This window comes from Sebastes umbrosus, chromosome 16 (genome assembly GCF_015220745.1).
Source record: "Sebastes umbrosus isolate fSebUmb1 chromosome 16, fSebUmb1.pri, whole genome shotgun sequence".
Classification (NCBI taxonomy): Eukaryota; Metazoa; Chordata; class Actinopteri; order Perciformes; family Sebastidae; genus Sebastes; species Sebastes umbrosus.
In genome coordinates, this window is record NC_051284.1 from 3,918,528 (window position 1) to 3,938,926 (window position 20,399).

Sequence of the window (20,399 nt, forward strand, 5' to 3'; positions counted from 1 at the left end):
GAAAGAGGTGAGTGGAAAAAGATGAACAGGCTACGGCGTACCAGATTCAACGCAGAAGTATAAACCAGCCTTAAAAGGTATAATATGCAGGAATTTTCTAAAAAACAATGTATAGACGGATACAAAAATAATCCCACTCCTTCATCACTGATGCCCCACTAGAAGTGTGTGGTGGTGTCTGTTTCTACAGACACTTGCATCATTTTTGGACCCCATGTGGGGGTGTAACCTCCAGCCAATAACAGTGCGCAGGATGTGCAGCCCGTTCAGGTGATCAAATACCGCTGCTTTGTCACGCCCCTCAACGTCTGATACCGAGGCACAAATCCCCCCTTTGTCAGATACCAAGCAGCCGTATTTGACCGATGAGAACGGGTTGTGTGTTCTTATGTGCATGAGCTCCAGAAAATGTCCCCCCTTAACAGAGAGCAGCTGAGTCACAGCCAGCGTACAGGATGAAGCCTGCCCTTCGGCGGCATTCATTCAAAATCCGGCAACTCGGCACCACCCCACAGGGTTGTGCAGAGGTGTGGTTGTGTTTATTTGTGTTTTAGAACGTAACCGCAGTGAAACAATCAAAGAATAAAGTTTTATTTCTCTGATTGGCAGTTTTATTCTCACCAACGCCGCTCCCTCTCTTCATTCACTCTATAGCTCCCTCCACCATCGCTGCTCTCTCTCCCTCTCCCTCGCTCGTTGAGCTGAGGAGGGGCCAACACAAGGATGTATTAAGAGAACTGGATACAGTGTTGGAGGCGGGGCCCCGTTCATTCCTATGAGAGTTGTTCAGTGGTGCACGAAGACAAAATGGATCGACTTCCGTCTGGAAAAGTTACCGGATCATGGGCTATTAGAATATTCGTACTGGGAAGTTGATTCAACAAAAAAAAAAAAATCCGCTGAGTTACATGGGAAAAAGTATTTTTGGGTCCAATGGCATCACGTGACTGACATGGAAGTTGCAGTACCGCTGTTTGGCCGCTACGAAAGTTGGGATCGACGACCGGCGCTCTTCCTGGGGGCTTGGCATGAAGCTTAAATGGCTCGACTTCCATCTGAAATAGTACCGGGAACTTGGGCACATGGAACATGCGCAGTAGCGTCCGCTCGGTCACATGACTCGGTCACGGGGTCCCAACGTCACACCGTCGTTACGGCTTGCGCTCCAGCCTCGGTCTGGGTCTCATTCACAAGAACGGAGGAAGGGAAATAACTCTAGATTCGGCTATTGGTGTTTGTACTAACTTTTAACTTCTAACTAACTTTTAACTTCTAACTAACTTTTAAAATTTATTTTTTTAAATAAGGGCTGTAAGAGTATTCATACTGGGAAGTTCATTCACCTCAAAAAAAAAGATCCGCTGATTTATAGACGTCTCTTTCCCAATGAAAGTCTATGGGAAAAAGTCTTTTTGGGCCCAATGGCATCACGTGATGGACACGGAAGTTGTAGTAAAAAGTAGCATCTTGACAAATCAGATTGCACCACTAATATTTCCCAGCATCAACGCACATCAGCGTTCCAGGAAAGCAGAAATTTGAGCATCGCACGCATCCAGGCTTCCGTATGACTTCTCTCTGTAAAGTGCACGCAGTGTGCATTATTAACGTCAAATGTCACTACAGTACACAACGCAGAGACAGACTCCTTCAGTCATAATATAATGAAAAAATGTACATTAGATGTTCTTTGAACCGTATGCTAAAAACCAACTGACAGGATTAGGTCTGAAATTATTTGTATGCTAGAAATTGATGAAGAGATACAGGATCCAGGGCAAAATGGGAAGAACTGTCTTGAAGGGCAGTGAGGCAGGTTTTTATACACAGGCCAGGCCTGAGACTGCTGGAATAAAATAGGAGGAAGTTTCTTCTTATTGGATGTGAAAGCTACTAACGGACCAATACCTGATTTTAATAACAATTATCCCAGTATATCAGCAATATATCACTCTAACAGTACCATAAACAAACCATACACACCAAGGACGAGGACAGCTAGAGTACAGACACACAAGACAGGGGCTGATGCTACATGTGGGTCCAGCGATGGAGGGAAAATGTTGCTGAGGTAGGAGGGATTCATTATAAACCAACGGGTATGTTTGGGCTCCTATTTACACACTGGACTGACTCAAGTCTGGCTCAAGCGAGTCAGACTGTCGGAATACACACCTTGGAGGTTTAGCTGCCACCCTGCTGGCTTGATCGAGTCACATCGTGTCAATATTTTAGAGATAGTGTCACTATGGCCATTAAAATTTAAGCTGCATCTGTCACCAGCCTGCTACCTGAGAGTTGTATCTGCTAGAGTTAATTATGTAATAAGGCGCTCGCATCAGGGACCCGGGCCTGGATCCTAGTATTGACCCCAAAGTCCAGTTTGTTTGATTAGTGTGAACACTGTGTACTAGGCACGTTTCAACGACGGGCGGTCTCGAGTACAGATCATGTGTACTCGGGTACAATTCGCATCAGGTGTGAAAACTAACTGTACCAAAACACCAAAGCGGACTGCTATTTAATACGTGTAGAAGTTGGCAAGTAGACTTGCAGAGGCATTTTTCGGAAATCTGCATATGCGCGCAGCACGCTCCGGTCGCAATCCTCTTATCTACACAGCAGGGTTATTATAAGCAGTGTAAAATATTTTTAGTAAACTGAAACTAAATAAAAACTATATCCTTTAAGAAAAAACTAAAACTAAACTAAAAGGATATAGCCTAGTTAAGAATTATTAAAAATAAAATAAAAATGATTGTGAATTCATTTCAGTTTTAGTTCTTGAGCTCTAATATATCACTACTGAAAAAAGGAGACAGCATGAATATCCGTCAACTCTCGTGACGTTGAACCACAGAAATTGAACGGACTTGAACTTCCAGCAGAATGCACTATGACACAATTGCTTCACTAAAGCAGTGCCAAGATTAAACATTAAACATTATGGCCATTCCTACACAGTTCTCCAACCATGTAAACTACTAAAAAACTAAAACTAGCAAACACACACTGAAAAGTAACTAAAACTAAACTAAAAGTCAAAACTAAAATAAAATTAAAACGAATTGAAAGTTCAAAAATATGATAGCCTTACTGCACGGCCATGGAAGACAGACGAGAGGGCCGTTCTTGACATTGTCTCCAAAATATAAACAATATAGGCATAATGCGAAGGTCGACTCCATGTGTGGGCTTGGGATCCTGTGATTGGCGCGCTTTTCTACAATGTAGCGGCAAAATATACAAATGTAGATGATGACGCAAGTGTACTCGGGTTACGAGGGGGAGGGGGGGAGGGAGGCAATCGCACTCGGGCACGGTACGAATCAGTCGTACCTAGCATGAAAACGCCTTTACCCCAAAGGAGTTAGGAGTCATTCATCGGTTTGGTTTTGCCCGCTCACCCACTCTTTCTTGTACGCTCTCAAGTTTGTTCTGTATTTTTTTTTTTTTAAGAAAACTATCCCTAGCTCAGACTGGGCATCAACGGGCGAACACTTGTTGTGTGTATTATGAAAGAGACAGCTTTTTCTTGGAAGCACAAGAAAAACAAAGTTTTATCTGGTGAAGCACCGTCTTGCAAAACAGGAACATGACCGACTTCGGGGGGGAAAACTAGGATCAACATCGGCCGGGTCTTCGATTCATGGAGGGACCTTCGTTTGGTTTTGGAAATCAAAACAGACCCCGAGCTGGCAAAATTCCTGTTGGACAGGTAAGCTAACGTTACTGCCAAGCATGTGAAATATAGAGTGATATTGTGCTTTTAGCTGCCAGTCGCCTCACTGTTTTGACCGATGCTCGTTCGCGTCTACGTAGTGCAACAGGACGCTGACTGTCATTGACTCAACGGCCACAGGTGTCACTGTTAAATAGCAATTTCTGATTCTTACATGGAGCCCCTTTAACTCCTTTTCCAGTGTGCCTACTGGTACCACAGTGAAGGTTACACACAGCAAATGGGCCATGGCTTCAGATGAATGATCTTAGTGGGCGTTGAGCCAAAGAAACACTATACAGATCATTAGGGAGAAGCAGTGGAGTGTCAGAGATGGTCCAGGGGATTGGACAACAAGGACATACACACTTACTGACACCCAAACAACACACACACACACACACACACACACACACACACACACACACACACACACACAGTTACTTGAGTCATAAATAAATAGATTACCTGGCAGAGCAAAGATGAGTTTCCGTGCTCCATCAATGTCACATGTGGCAAAGGTAGTAGGAAGACTGAGGGACAGAAACACACAGGTCAGTATCCTCCCTCTAGCTGTCACAATAGTATCAGAGGCTGTGGTAGCAGCAATAATAGTAGCAGCAGTAGTAGTAGTACTACAATCAGCAGTAATGATTCTATCAACACCAGTTGTAGTAGAGGCAGCAGTAACAGTAGTAAAATAAAAGTAGTAGTCAAAATAAGCAGTAGTAGTTACAATAGTAGAGGTGGTAGCACAAGCAGTACTAGCAGCAACACTAGTAGCAGAAGAAGCAGTAGTAGCAGCCCTAATACTAGTAGAAGAAGTAGAAGGAATAGTGACCATAGTAGTATCAGATTATTAGTAGTTAAAGCAGTAAAAGCTAATGGTTTTTTTTCTGGTGATCCATTTTCTAAGTCTGATCTAAATGATTTTCTCTCCTGTGTTTATGATAAAGAACAGTAAAAAAATGTTTTGGCAGGATAATCTTTCTAAGTTTCTTTATTTTCTTTTCCTGTGAAAACAGTTGAAAAAAAAATATTTTTTATTATATTATTATTGATCTATTTAAGAAGAAAAGAAAGACATGACAGTCGTGTTACATAACTTCCTAACAGACCATTTCACAGTTGTAAACGTATACATTCCAGATGTGTCCCAGCTTATTTCCTGTCACAGTGTATGTGAAAGACACGAACTGACAGGACGTAAACATGGACACAAGCTGTTGCCTAGCAACGCAATGTCGTTGAAACGCGGTCTATACGTACCTTGTCTTTAGAGTGCATGGAGAAATTAAAACTCACGTGGAAGAAAACCTGAATGCTAAGCCCTACTTAGAAGATAGATGGGGTAGTGGTGCACTCTGGTGGTTGAAAAAAGTATTACAACAACAACAACGAACAAACAACAAAAATCTGCCTAAAAAAAGTATTCTTCCACCTGTTTTTACTAAGAGGCAAACAAAAAGAAAAATAACTAAAGGAAAATCAGCCTGATTTTTTTTCCCCGCTTGTTTCACAAAAAGAAAAAAAAGGAACTTAAAAAACATATTTTCCACCTGTTCTTAAGTCATAAACACAGGAGAGAAAATAGTTTTGATCAGACTTGGAAAATGGATCACCAGAAAAAAAAAGTAACAGCAACAGCAGTACTAGTAGTGGAAGTACTAAAAGCAGTAGCAGCAGTAGAAACCATATTAGCAGTAGTAGAAGTAGCAGCAGCACCAGCAGCAGTATGAATAACATGAACAGCGAATGAGTTCATGTTATTTCTCACAAGGGGTCAATAAGAAAATGAGTTTACATATAAAATCATCTTTCCCCCCATTTTAATTACCCCCAGCCAACCCTCCCCCGTCTCACCCTGGCTTCATAAAGACTCGTCCAAAGTGGATCTGAGCATGAAGGTCAATATCCAGCACCTGTTTTAGGTAGTCCTGGTAAGACACACAAACACAGACAGACACTGTCAAACTGAAGCGGAATCATCTGTGAGACAGTACTGCTTTCATATGCTGTTATAGAGCAGAGGATAAACAGCAGGCAGACGCATATATTGTGAAAAAGGTCGATGAGAATTGCAGATCAGAATATCAGTGAATTATTTAGTGAGTTAGAGGAGATGGGTCATGGGTGAGAGGTTACCTTCTCTCCCATGGACACACCCCCTGAGGTGATGATGACATCGGCACGACTGATTCCCTCGTGGAGAGCTGACAGCAGGTCATCAGGGCTGCAAACACAAGCATGAGACATTCAACTCAGTTTACTACTTAAAGGGATTGTATGTATGTTTTTACTCGTATAAACGTGTTTTAATTGTTTTTTTTATTGCCAATGTGTGAACAGGTTGGAACTTAACCTAAAAAATGACACCTTCTGGGTTTCCTCTATCAGCCTGTAGACCGCTTTTAATGTGAAGAATCCGGGCCGTTTTTTCCGGGGAAAATCCAACGGATGTGACATCATGCATGCTCGTAAGTGCCTTTATTTTCAGCTCCGCTACAGAGCTAACAGTGTGCAACCATAGCTAACGTTCGGTTAGAAAACTGAGTCCGCTAATGCCTTCGATTCATGGAGGGACCTTTGTGTTTCAGTTGTTTTAGGCTAGACTTGAGGCTGCCTTTAAATGTACTGACTGGAAACTGGAATGAAATAAGAATAAATTCAAAATGTATCACTATAACTAAAAGATGATGAATGAAAATCATACACACAATACAGCCCACACTCTACAGGCAGAGAGTACTTTTGCACGCTACAACTTGTGTTTTTAAAATTGTATATTTTCACATACAGTATATTTCCTGAATTGATTAGTTTTTTTTTTGTCAAAAGGACTGACGGCAAAACTCTCAATCAAATGCAGTCTGTGCAACGTTTGTGCCTCCAAACAAAATGTCAGCAGGGCAGGTTTTTTTTGTATAAACCTAAAATGCTCCTACTTGTCTCCAACGATGCCCAGGTTGATGGTGGGATATCCATGTTCCTGGATGGTGGACAGCAGAGTGGAGCGGTTGGAGTCTCTGATTTTCCCCGGGTGGAGGTCGTCCTCTGGATTCAACAGCTACACAAACACAGAGGTATTCAACTGGATTCAGTAGCAAACCCAAAACGCAGAGAAGTCTGTGTCTATTTTCATCTGTTCACGTGCATGTACCTCGTTTCCAGTGGACATGACGGCCACCACAGGGAACTTGTGCACGCTAACCTCAGTCACCCCCACTGTAGCCAGCAGGCCGATCTCTGACGGGCCCATGTGTGTTCCTTTAGCCAACACACACTCCCCTCGCCTGATGTCATGACCTATTGGCCTGTACAGACACACAAACATGTTACTTAATTAGCCAGTGGCTTTGTAATGCAGCTTTGATAGTAACAGTGAGGCAAAGTCCCACAATATACGTCACCCACACTAGCTAGGTAGCTAACTTAGCTATATTCCACGCGATTATGATGTTTATCCAGCGACTCCTGTATTCTCATTGGGCTTCCATTTTTCCACAAAAGACAAAAGAGCTGAAACGCCCAATTAAACAATTTGTCTTCTTGACTTGGCATAAAAATGTGTTTTAAAATAGAACCTGTTCCATCCATTTTTTCCGGGCCCGATGCCACGTTCGTTGTGTGTAGGGGGTGCGTGTGTGGAGGTGCGGCGCTGTCCGTAGTACTGAAACGTGTCGTTCATAAATTAAAAATATATTTAGTAAGAAGGGCTGTCAATTGATTAAAATATTGAATCGGGATTAATCGCATTTTTTTATCTGTTCAAAATGTACCTTAAAGGCAGATTTATCAAGTATTTAATACTCTTATCAACATGGGAGTGGGCAAATATGCTGCTTTATGCAAATGTATGTATATATTTATTATTATAAATCAATTAACAACACAAAACAATGACAAATATTGTCCAGAAACCCTCACAGGTACTGCATTTAGCATAAAAAATATGCTCAAATCATAACATGGCAAACTGCAGCCCAACAGGCATCAAACTGCATGTGATTATCATAAAGTGGGCATGTCTGTAAAGGGGAGACCCATAGAACCCATTTTCATTCACATATCTGGAGGTCAGAGGTCAAGGGACCCCTTTGAAAATGGACATGACAGTTTTTCTTCGCCAAAATGTAGTGTATCTTTGTAGCGTTATTTAACCTCCTTCACGACAAGCTACTATGACTTGGTTGGTACCAATGGATTCATCAGGTTTTCTAGTTTCATATGAAACCAGTATCTTCACTCTGAGCCCAATATAACCTCAAATTGCAAGTTGCGTTGATGCGTGAAAGAAATTAGTGTCGTTAAAACATATTTGCGTTAACTTTGACAGCCCTAATAATTAGCGCTCTGATAGTGCTCCGTTCTTATGCGAGTGTTCTGACTAATAAATAAAGAGCTGCTCCAATAGTCCTGCAAATTTGGATACTGAGTCCACATGGTGATGCATCCAATGCACACTAAGGAGTACAGGAGTTTAACAGCATTATTAATAGGCTGATATTTATACCAAAATAGGCTATATAGCCTATCAGGATTATTGGGAGAAGCCAAGCAATTCTATGTCAAATCAGACATTTAGCACCCCCATATAGCCCGAATGGAATGACCCTATGTTTCATAACCACATTTTCCCGCCACTGTCGAATCAGTGCTCCTCAAATCGAATAGTCAAGTATTCGGGGTCACCACTAATAGTAATTAGCCTCCACTTAGTTCCTCTAGCATATTGTGTTTTTGTTTTTACCTGATGTCTTGTCCGGGCCGGGCCTGCACCATTATCCTCACCTCCAGCTCCTCTGTGCCCTGAAATAAGACAGACTGTCAATATCATCATATCTGCTGACACAAAACACAAACTGTAAAAACTAGACAGTGTTCAAGGTAACATTCTTACATCCTCAGACTCCCTCAGAAGCTCCGTGTCTTCTACCTGGACCACAGCGTCGGCTCCGCAAGGAATCGGAGCCCCGGTCGTTACCCTCATCACCTGACCTGGCATCACTGTATGGGTGGGCTGTACACACACGCATTAAATCACTGTTTATGATCACATTTTGAATGTCTCCACCACAGACATAAAGTCAACTGTAAAACACACCGTGTTAATAATACTGTTTGATTTGTGGTGCTGTGTGTTCACTCCGTGCCGCTCTGCAGCAGCAACCAGACAACAACAGAATTTCCTGATTTCCATTTGTTGAGTCATTGTTATCATGCTTCACTGTGATTGGCTCAGCTGTTTCAGAGCTATGGGACCAGTGATGTGACTGGCTGAGAGTGTATTTATTAATCACATCACACACCCACTTGGACACACAGTCTGTGCGTCTAAGACCTTCCACTTGATGATGGTCACCATTAAAATAGCCCCCACAGTATTACTAGTAGCAGCATTAGTATTACTAATAGTAATGCTGCTGTACTTCTAGTGACGTTAGCGTGTTTCTTTAACAGTGTTACTCACCGTGCTTCATGTAGATGGTGGGATTTGTATTAGTGGAAGTGCTAGTAGTTGTGTTGTTAGCAGTGCTAGTACCTGTACTGCTAAAAGTAATACTAATGGTACTAGGTTGTGTAACATTACCATGGTGTTAGTGTATTAGCTGACCTGCTGTCCAGCCTGTGATTCTCCCATGATGAAGCGATCTCCCGGGCCGTCAGCAGCTACAGGTTAATGATAATCATGTTGATTAAGTTAATTATGGCAATACAAGATCAGATACTTTGTTATTGCCACGCAACAGTGTTGGTGGTATTTTTTTTGGTACAAAAAAATGTAAATGCATAGAGGAATGCAGATGTCAGCTAAGTCAAATTTAATGGCATCGTGGCATTCATAGATCCTGCTTTACATCTGTGTCCCCGACGTATTGTTTACCTGACGTTGTATATATAGTATTATAGATAGTATTAGTGGTCTCACCTCGTACAGCGTAGCCATCTTTAACGGAAGCAGGGAATGGAGGAAGGTTGTCTTTGGCATAGATGTCCTGAGCGAGCACTCGACCCAAACCGTCTAAAGAAATGAGCCAAAGCCAGGTCTATTTAATGCAAACCACATTTTAACAAACAAACACTGCAAATATTATCAATCAGGGTCTGAAATGAACTTTTTTCACAAGTATTTTTTTTGTCTGCCTCTCAGAAATTTTATTTGCCACTTTTGAAATCTCTGCACTAAATGAAGGAATAACATTTTAGATCCGACCTCATTCAATGTTCAATATATTTTACACAAAAAACATTATATGCACGGTAAATCACAGTGTTCGATTAACACCGTAGCTTACTGGGGGAGCCCTGTTGTTCGGGGGTGGGAGGGTACTGTACAAAGTACTGTACTTTGTGATTGTCATCTATGGTGGATATTTGCGTAAAATTCAAAATGATTAGGAAATAAATGATTGTATTTTTTTTATTTAATCATTTGCTTTGATTAACAAATTCTTGGCATCAGTAGTTTTGATTTTATATTATGAGCTGTTTAGAGTTAGTGTTATGAAGTTAAACAGGTCATAATTCCCTCTAATATCTATTTTATATATTACTGTGAAAACATCTTTCTCACCAAAAACTGCATTTTCCAAGATTACATTTGAACACATCATGATAACGTCGTAATTTACCTTCGCCCAATACTAATTTTTACTGAACAGAGCTCGAACGCAATATAATGGAAACTCAGTTAACGTCAGTAGCTTCATTATTTAACCAAGCAGGGCCGTGCTGCCCACCGGCTGCTAACAGCTAACGTTACTAACTCTCCTCCTGCTGATCTCTACACTGATTTGTTGTTCACAGTGTTGCTTTATAAGGGGAAAAACAGGGTGCGCCCCCTCAGGTTTAGTAGTAGTAGCGCCATGCTTTTTGGCACTTTTTTTTCTCTCCGCCATGGTTCCGGTCTCAACCAAACTGAAACATGATACAGCGTGCGTATGCCATTACGCCATTGTGCATGCATAACTATCAAAAAGCATCAATACAGAGGAATCGATTGTCACGGAGGCATGAGATGCCGAGGAATCAGACAACTAGGAACCGGTTCTCAACAGGAACCGATTCTCTATTCCCATCTCTAGCGTTTTCCCTGCCTGCCAAAGTGGCGGATGGCTTGATGATTTCACCCGCCACTGCCAACAATTTACCAACTTTTGGCAGGTGGCGGTTGCTAATTTCAGACCCTGTTATCAATAACACACATTGATAATCGTAGGCGGCGCTGTTAAAAGGCTAGGGGAAGCTTAGCTTTCTCAAAAATCACTGAAAGAAAATAAAAAAATAACTAACTAATGATTTTTTTTTGCAGTATACCTGGCTGTCTGAGGTTACAGCCCCGAATGTTTTATGAATAGCCCTGGACTTTTCAGACAGAGTAGCAACACAGCGTCTCTCCCTCTCCTCTCTCGCTGTGCATAGACAAGTCAAACAGAACAGAACCGCGCACATAACTACAGTACACGCACGCACGCACGCACGCAAGACTCACCTCTGTAGTTAATGACTTCAATTCCCAGAATAGGTGTCATCTCTAGAACAGTGATGAAGGCTTTGTCCATTGACGTCAATGGGAACGGAGACATGCGATGACGACGTGCCACTTTACTGATGTCCACTGCACTGTGGCCTACACGCATACACACACACACACACACACACACACACACACACACACACAAACACACGCACACACACAGTTAAAGAGAATGAGTGTGAGAAAGTGGTGAATATGTTACTATAAACAATATCAGAATGTTTAAAAATGTTCCACGGTGATGGAAGTTACTGTTGCAAGGCTGGCATGTTAATGACACGCACACACACACACACACACAGACACTGAACTTACTGGCTCTCAGAATGTTCTCATTACTGCCACATCGTGACTGAACCTGCAGAGAGACAGACAGATATTCTATATTTGGTCATTGTTTGATGCAAACATATGGAAGGGATGATTTAAATACCTCTCCTTCATAACAGGACAGTCTGGCAAAGGCTTCCGCGTTGATTCATCTATTAATAATGTCTAATACACAGGACATGGAAACATAAGGAACATGAATTCTAGCTGTGTCGTTCAAAACCAGCAGCTGTGTGTCTGATTCCGTGATTGCACAGAACGACGCAGGATTATTAGAAACTATGACGGGAACCAGTCTGGGGTTTGATTGATACATCAGTTCAATTCTATTTCTTAAATCGCATGTCAGATATCTGCTGGTGTGTTGTCCATATCTGCTATGGAAGTTCCTCTCCTAACACAGCTTTATCAAAACAGTTTGTAAAACCTGTGATGACATTTTACTTTCTCCATGTATCATACTTTTTCATTGTTTTTATATTAATTTTAACACTTGTTCTTTCTAAAGTTGTCTCTTTGTCTTGATTTGAATGTTAAAAACTGTGCTCGCCATTGAATACAAATTCAATACCGTAAATGTTTAAATAGAGCCAGTATAGAGAGCTGCAGGAGTGAGTCCTAAAACCCAGAAATGAGTTAGCATTTTAGCACTTCTGGTTCCCTCGTCTGGAAGTCAATGGATTTTTAGTTATATGTCTGAAATAAGATCTGTGGTTAACACAAGCTGAAGAGATTTTAAGGTTTTGTTCTACGATATAAAATACGTCAGCAAATATTCCACTCGTGAATTTTGAAGCCTTTATGTGTCTTAAAAAGGCGGACTAAGACGACTAAACGTCATCACGCCGACTCGTCCTCCTTTACAGTCTCGTTGTGTATACTCGCGCTCATGTGACCGTGGTGTAGTTTGTTTATAGGCTAACGTTAGCTCTTTACTTCTGGTGATTTCGTTCGCGCTTCATAAAATCAAAAAAGTGGTGTTCATTTGCGGAGATTATCTTGCTGAACAAAATGTACAGTTAATATCATTACCGTATGTTTGCCACAGAGTTTATTTTTTGCAATAATCCAAAACCCAGTGGAACAATCTTGTTGGCTTTTTGTTGAGGGAACCAGGGTGATGCTAACTTCTGGGTTGGCCAACAAAAATATGTCATTCCTGCAGCACTCTATACATATAATAGCCACAAATAAAGACCGGTCAACAATAAAGGACAATTAAAAAAACATTGTGTGGTGGAAATTCCTGTATTCTTATGACTAACATTGTAAATTTAGCATCAAGTACATTTGTCCAGCACTAATGCCGGCAGTCATGTCCTACTCACCACTCTGCTGCTCTCATTTTCTCTTTTAACAGAAATACTGTTTTCATTCACTCACGTTATCTTCGATGAGTCAACACCTCCTGCACGTGCTTCAAATTAAAGTAGTAAGTAGTCCACACACTGAACTTTGCAAGCCCCAAAAAATGTCATGTAATGATGCAACATTTCAACCATCAAGGTCTGCGTCAGAGGTTTGCCTGAAGAAGATCTTGTTGGTCAAAATGTTGCATCATTACATTTTTAGGAGTTATTATTATTCCGATATTTCTAGGGCTGTCAATCGATTAAAATATTTAATTGTGATTAATCACACGTTTTATCTGTTCAAAATGTACCTTAAAAGGGAGATTTGTCAAGTATTTAATACTCTTATCAACATGGCAGTGGGCAAACATGCTGCTTTATGTAAACGTATGTATATATTTATTATTGGAAATCAATTAACACAAAACAATGACAAATATTGTCCAGAAACCCTCACAGGTACTGCATTTAGCATAAAAAATATGTTCAAATCATAACATGGCAAACTGCAGCCCAACAGGCAACAACAGCTGTCAGTGTGTCAGTGTGCTGACTTGACTATGACTTGCCCCAAACTGCATGTGATTATCATAAAGTGGGCATGTCTGTAAAGGGGAGACTCGTGGGTACCCATAGAACCCATTTACATTCACATATCTGGAGGTCAGAGGTCAAGGGACCCCTTTGAAACGGTGATGACAGTTTTTCCTTGCCAAACTTTAGCGTAAGTTTGGATTTAACCTCCTTAGTGACAGGCTAGTATGACCTGGTTGGCACCAATGGATTTATTAGGCTTTACTAGTTTCATATGATGACAGTCTCTTCACTCACAGCCACAACCTAAAAATCGCAAGCTGCAATTTGTGGTGTTAAAACAAATGTGCGTTAACGAGTAATTATTGCGTTAACATTGACAGCCCTAATTATTTCAAATACAGGAAACTAATTGAGAGCAGCAGAGTGGTGAGGGAGACATGAATCTGTTGTTGTATCGATGGAATTAGTGCTGTGGAAAGTTTGCATTAACAGCTAAAGCAGTAGCAGACGGGCCCTCCAAATAGGGAGGGTTGTTACTAAAATATGATAACATATCCAGTACTTTCACAAAACAACAGGAATAAAACTTGTTATATCAATAAATGCCTGGATCTCTTTGCATTTGATGTAAATAAAGGCCACTATTATTTGAGAATTTAGAGTCATTTAAACCAAAAGATAAAAAAAAGACAACTCTAACAAAATTTGAATTTTTCTCCCCAAAAATTATATTTCCAATACCTTGATATTAATTGGGGAAAAAATTTACGTGAACGTATCTCAACTGAAGATATTTATATTTCAGTTTTGCCAAACCTCACAGTCTCATTCACTCCCATTCAACTCCAAACAACACAAAGGTCCCGAGACTTTGAACCTGAGGGTAGTCCATCACTGTGAGCGAGAGGCCGACAGTCACGTCCGACTACCAACTTTTGCATTTGGTCTCATATTAATGAACCCAATTGAAAGCCAAATTGAGACAGGATTGTGAGTCACATTTAACATGCCCATCCATAGCACTTAGTGGTTACATTGGGACCAAACAACTCTGAAAACAATCCGAATGGAAGCTTGCTTTTTAAGTTAGGAATTCAAATTGGCAACCTCTTTTCTTCACTGGGAGTTTGTCATAATAAGCGATTTAAAAACATGAGAAAATTACTTACAGTGACCAAAAAAGTTGAAGAATCCAGGAAATAAGCAAACTCTAATAATCAGTAATGATACATATATACTTAGCATGCTCTATGATTCTTGCAAACTTTCAATTTCATGCAAAGTGCCACATTTTTAAATATATATATTTTTATGGTTAACAAATGTAACTTTTCAGAGATTCTTACTTCTTAGTTATCGTGCGTGTGTGTGTGTGTGTGTGTGTGTGTGTGTGTGTGTGTGTGAAAGTTTGTGTGTACCTTGGGTGTCGGGCATGAGGCGGTGGAAAGGCGGGAGGTCGCCTGTGTCGCCCGCGGTGACTCAGAAGGGGTGGAGCTTAAAGAGGCTGAATCTCGAGGAAGCACCTGAACGCCTCGAGAAATGATAGAGTCCGGGATCTACACACACACACATACACATACACACAAACACACACACACACACACACACGCACACGCACACGCACACTTAATGCTAAGTCAAAGAATTGCCTTCAGTTGTTTTAATGTCAACTAAAGCTGTGTCTGCATGACTCTTGGATTTATGGAATGCAAACTACTCAAACTAATGTGGTGAAGCAACAAACCCTTATTACTTTATCATATTCTGTCACTAAGACAGATAGGGGAGTGCTAGATTTTTACTTTTCATTCACGTTATATTTTTTCCTTGCGTCACATTCAACTTTCTCCACAAGTTACGAGAACATAAGACACCAAAACCATCCATGTGTCCTTACAAGATCCCCGGCCCGATGCTAACACATAGAAGCATAGTAACAGCGACGGCACTGAGACCACATCTGATTGAATTATAACGAAATTATGGGTACACTTTCTTCTATAAGGGAAAGTCTAAAACTATGTATGACTCTGAATAACAGATAACAATAAAATACAAAGTGTGTATACTGTTTGCCCTCATAGTATTAATCAAATGTGATTTAAGTGCAGTCCAAGACAATGGGATATTAACTATTAGAGTTCAACTTATATATATCAGTTAGCTATTAAAGCTTCAGTAGGCAACACGTTTTTGGCATAATTGGGCAAAAATTCCACAATAACCTTTCAGCATATTGTGATTCAAGTGTTGTAATGTACTGTTTAGCTGTAAAATTAGAAAGTTTGCTCTGGCTGGGGGGTGGTGCTTGGTATTTCCTAAACTGATCTAAAAATATATATATATTTTTTTTAATTTTTTAAATTTTTTTTCTTAAAAGCCTAACCAGGGACCAGGTCTGAAAATTAGCTATGGCTAGAAGTCCTATATACATTGCATTGGTTGCACTTTAATTAAGTGTAACAATGCCTACGTGTATTGTCATTGTCAAATACGTAAATAAGTAAATAAATAAATAAATAAATAAATAAGGCGGACGGGTCACAAACTTTCTCATTTTACAGCTAACCAGTACACTACAAGATGTTTCTGAAAACATTTGAGGAGAGAAATAGGCATTACAGTAACAGAATATTGATTCATATTTGATCAGCGCTGCCTAGTTTGACCGTTTAGTCGGAGTTGGCGAGTGACTGACAGCTGCTCAGAGACAGCAGGCTCCAGATCAGCTCTGATTGGTTGTTTTCCTCTGGTCTGGGAGATCTTGCAGATGCCGTTAGGGACACCGGAGGACACCGGGGCACATGATTCTTTTCAGATTGCCTGTCTCGTGCACTACTGTCAGGATATAGTGACCGTTTTATAAAAATAACTTATTTTTTTTATCATATTTGCTCCAATTCTACCTACTGCAGCTTTAAATGTTCACTGTGGCGGACTGGAAGGTATAAAATCCTTCCAAAAATATATGGTATGCTTTGGCAAATTGTCAGTTCTAATATAATGTTGACGTGGGTTGTAATCAATTGAGAAAATCATGCAAAACCACCTTTGAGAAGGAAATATTAACAATTAATGTGAATTCTAGCTGATTTCTTAGCAGGATTATTTGTTAAGGAAATACGTCAGATTTGGCCAACAGGGAGGAAATGGAAATCAATCTGATCATGTATGCTAAAGTGTAGCATATTTAAGTCAACGATGTACCAGGGACATAAGGATGCTTTTTATTGTCTATGTTCTCATCACTGAATTGCCATGGTGACCACAAAAATTGACACAATATTTGTCCAATTATAAAAGTTTTTTTTCCTTGGTTCCTTTGTTGTAAAGTAAATAGCCATCACACCTACAAACTGCTGCTTTCAACCACCAACATCACCCCTAGATTTTACTACAGTTACGGGCCCCGTTTTACACACATGGTTAAACTCATCCAGGCTAAAATGATCATATGCATTCGTATCCAGCTACCTGGATTCCTCAACAGCAGATGGGAGATTCATTTGTTTTTCTTGGATGACAGTTCAGTCTTTGAAACTAGAAGTGCACTCGGAGAGCGCAGACCTCCACCAAGGCAGGTTTCATGTACGTCATGTATTATCACCTTATCAAGTAGTTGTGACTAATGTGTTGGCAAGCAGTTGCCTATTTACACATCCAGCAGACATGTTTGTGTCCACCTAAAGAATCTAACTAAGATTCCACTCTCCTTGTCGCTCTTTTATGGTCTCCATCAACATAACTAAAAAGAAATGGAATTCAGAGATTCAAAGAAGTGTTATCCATGTATGAAGAACAGGGCCCGGCAGTGTGGATCTGAAAGACACGATGAAGTGACCAATGACAGGAGAGGAGGGGGGTGTGTGTGTGTGAGAGTGTATCTCACCTGCTGGTCATGGGTACAGGAGCAGGTGAAATGAGTGGGCGGGGCGGGTGTGTTGCCGGGCAGGTAGGGACTCCCCTTAGCCATGACCACAGCATGGCTCGTCTGATGGACACACACACACACACATGCATGCGGACACGCACAAACACACAGACAGACACATGTCCCCATAGACAGACAGGTGAATGAGATGAAATGGGAGTGCTTCAATCTGGTTCATGAATGAAGTCACAAAAAGTTGACATTTTCATGTAATAGCTGCTCCGTGGAGCACCTCTAAATATGAACCAACATTTGGATCCTAATGATTCCTACCAGTTATGTTCTACATGGCTTGAAAATTCTAAATTAAAGTATTTGGAATTGGCTAATGAGAGTAGGCCATCTGTATCTCGATCCATTATCTGGATAATGACATCTGAACATGGATCTTTGCTTTTACACCTGCAACCTATTGCACCAGCTGAACGTAGGTCTGATCATAAGTTTGAGTGTAATGTTGACACTCGCTGGTAAGAAAGTTGACCATGATTAAAAAACACTGTAGTAGAGAGTAAAGTTTTATCCAGTGCAACATTTGGGAAGAAAAAAGGAAAAAATTGTGACAGAACGTAACAGACTTAAAATAGACTATTTTATTAACAAGACTAGGTGGAAACCTAGCATATCTGGACTGTGTATGGTCAATGTGCTAAATTGTGGTGAAATTGTTACAGGGATAGTCAGCAGTGTCTATAATGTGAATTCCTGGATATTAAATGTTGATCTTCACTTAGTTGTCACCCCAGTAATATTTGATCTGAAAGTGTACTGAAGTAGAATAACACATGACATGGTTAAAGGGATAGTTCAGGTGTTTTGAAGTGGGGTTGTATGAGGTACTTATCCATAGTCAGTGTATTACCTACAGCAGATGACGGTCGGCACGCCCCCAGTTTGGAGAAACAGACAGGAGTGCCAGCAGGGGAGCAAAGCAATGTACTGCTGTGGACGAGGGGCAGCGGATAAATGTATTTTAGGCACCTAAAAGAATCAATATCAGTTTAAGTGTTTGCTATATCTAGAATATTTTCACTGCTTTACCTTGCCGTGAGACAGCTATACAGACTATGTTTCTGACGGGCAAGTGAAGCGGTTATCTATGCTCTCGCCAAAGCAACCAGACTCCACTGAAAAAAACAGTAATTTTACCTAGCAGAACACGGGGGGGTTGCTGGTGTACTGCTGCCTCGACCGGTTAGTTCGTTTGTGTTATTGTGTGACTATACATAGTTCGGATTCACCAAAGTCAAACAATGACACAAATAAACTAACCGATCGAGGCAGCGGTAGACCAGCAACCCCCGTGTTCTGCGAGGTAAAATTACAGGTTTTCTCAATGGAGGTCTGGTGGCTTTGGAGAGCATAGATGGATACAAGGGCTTCAGTTCCCCGTCGGAAAGGGCTGTCTGACAGGTAAAGAGGCGAAAATATTCTAAATATAGCGTACACTTAAACTGATATTGATTCTTTTAGGTGCCTAAAATACATTTATCTGCTGCCCCTGTCCACAGCAGTACATTCCTTTGCTCCTTGCTGGTACTCCTTTCTGTTTCTCCAAACTGGGGGCGTGCCGACAGTCATCTACTGTAGGTAATACACCTACTATGGATAAAAACCTCATCCAACCCCACTTGAGATAGAAAGAAGAGGCAGAGTTAGGTGACCTTTATTTCAACTTCTTTTTTTTCCAGAATGTGGTCACGCTAAGGTTTGCATTTGCGATCACGATGCGAGCCAGACCAACCCCAGAAGTGGTCTGGCCGATCCGATTGTGTGTCGATCACAATGTGTTCTGTGTTATCCAGATAAGATATTCAGATACAGATTTTAATACCAGCTGTAAACTGGGTCTCAATGTCTCATGTTTGGGCTTAAAAGTAACATGCTGTTATTTAAGTGGGATTACTTTCCCAACCAATTTCCAAAGAAATGTTAGAAAAAAAATATACTCAAGCATTATTTCCTCAACCTGACCCAGCCTAGAAATATTTTTATCTGGAAAGTAAAAAAAAAAGACAGGAATGTTTCTGAAAAGTTTCTGAAATGCCCTGCTTCTTATCTATTTTTTCTCCTTTTACAACTAATATATATGGTTTTTTTTGGGGGAGTCCTGTAGCAGCCTGTAGTACATTACCCTGCTGCTGCAATGACCCAGTTTCCCCACAGGGATCATTAAAGTTTCATCTAACAACTTTCCAGCTGCAGCAGCAGCAGCAGGACTGGTCGTGGCGTGCCGTGTCGACTGGTTACCTTGGCAGCAATAGCGGCTGCGGTGATGTGGGAGGAGCCATGCTGGTGGTGGTGGTGGTTGTGCACATGGCGACCTCTCCTCCGGTCCTCCTCCTCCTCCTCCTCCTCCTCCTCCTCTTCCTCGCACTGGGTGCCGCGCTCCATGGTGTGCATGTTGATGTGCGTGTCGATGTGCGTGTTGGCCATCAGAGGGGACGGGGAGGGCAGCTGCTCCAGGGCGGCATGAGTGGATTTAACCCTGACTGTGGCTTCACGCAGCAGGTCGATGGCGTGGGGCAGAGCGGGCAGGATGAACTGAAAACACTCCTGGAGAAAACAATACAACGCACAAGTTAAGAACTCTAGAGAACTTTCAACCATTGGATTGTTGTAATAGCTCCATACTTTCTTACTTATAATGTAACTGTGTTTATTAATAGATTGATAACATTTGATGCTGAGCAGGTAGCGTACAGCTGCCTTAAAAATATAAATAAAATAAAATTCAAACTAGGGCTGTCAAAGTTAACGCGATAATAACACATTAATCCAAATTTATTTTAACGCATTAACGCAATTTGCGAGTTTAAGGTTGTAGCGGGCTCAGTTTTAAAGCTAGAGTGAAGATACTGGTATCATATGAAACAAAAAAAAAACTAAGCTGTTGTTGCCTGTCGGGCTGCAGTTTGCCATGTTATGATTTAAGCATATTTTTTATACTAAATGCAGTACCTATGAGGGTTTCTGGATAATATTTGTCAT

The 20,399-nt window shown here is 41.0% G+C and overlaps 2 protein-coding genes and 1 long non-coding RNA gene across 6 annotated transcripts in view; 1 reads left to right on the plus strand and 2 right to left on the minus strand.

Annotated features, from left to right (window-relative positions):
- LOC119474418 overlaps positions 1-20,399 on the minus strand; it is an 813,351-nt gene that overhangs the window by 515,076 nt on the left and 277,876 nt on the right. The window lies entirely within an intron of this gene.
- LOC119504365 (gephyrin-like) overlaps positions 1-20,399 on the minus strand; it is a 43,877-nt gene that overhangs the window by 10,049 nt on the left and 13,429 nt on the right. For 2 of the 4 annotated variants that reach the window (XM_037796450.1, XM_037796451.1), the window contains exons 7-20: positions 19,659-19,964; positions 17,367-17,468; positions 14,896-15,033; positions 11,574-11,616; positions 11,214-11,351; positions 9,651-9,743; positions 9,336-9,391; positions 8,622-8,741; positions 8,472-8,530; positions 6,882-7,035; positions 6,667-6,788; positions 5,867-5,954; positions 5,585-5,658; positions 4,190-4,254 (exon numbers count right to left, since the gene is read on the minus strand). In XM_037796450.1, the coding sequence (XP_037652378.1) occupies positions 4,190-4,254; positions 5,585-5,658; positions 5,867-5,954; positions 6,667-6,788; positions 6,882-7,035; positions 8,472-8,530; positions 8,622-8,741; positions 9,336-9,391; positions 9,651-9,743; positions 11,214-11,351; positions 11,574-11,616; positions 14,896-15,033; positions 17,367-17,468; positions 19,659-19,964 (1,558 nt within the window). The remainder of the gene's footprint in view (positions 1-4,189; positions 4,255-5,584; positions 5,659-5,866; positions 5,955-6,666; positions 6,789-6,881; positions 7,036-8,471; positions 8,531-8,621; positions 8,742-9,335; positions 9,392-9,650; positions 9,744-11,213; positions 11,352-11,573; positions 11,617-14,895; positions 15,034-17,366; positions 17,469-19,658; positions 19,965-20,399) is intronic. The other 2 variants (XM_037796448.1, XM_037796449.1) reach the window with 1 other exon arrangement.
- Positions 237-2,683, plus strand: LOC119504412. Its single transcript, XR_005210562.1, has 2 exons — positions 237-375; positions 426-2,683. It is a non-coding gene; the product is annotated as an uncharacterized LOC119504412 (long non-coding RNA).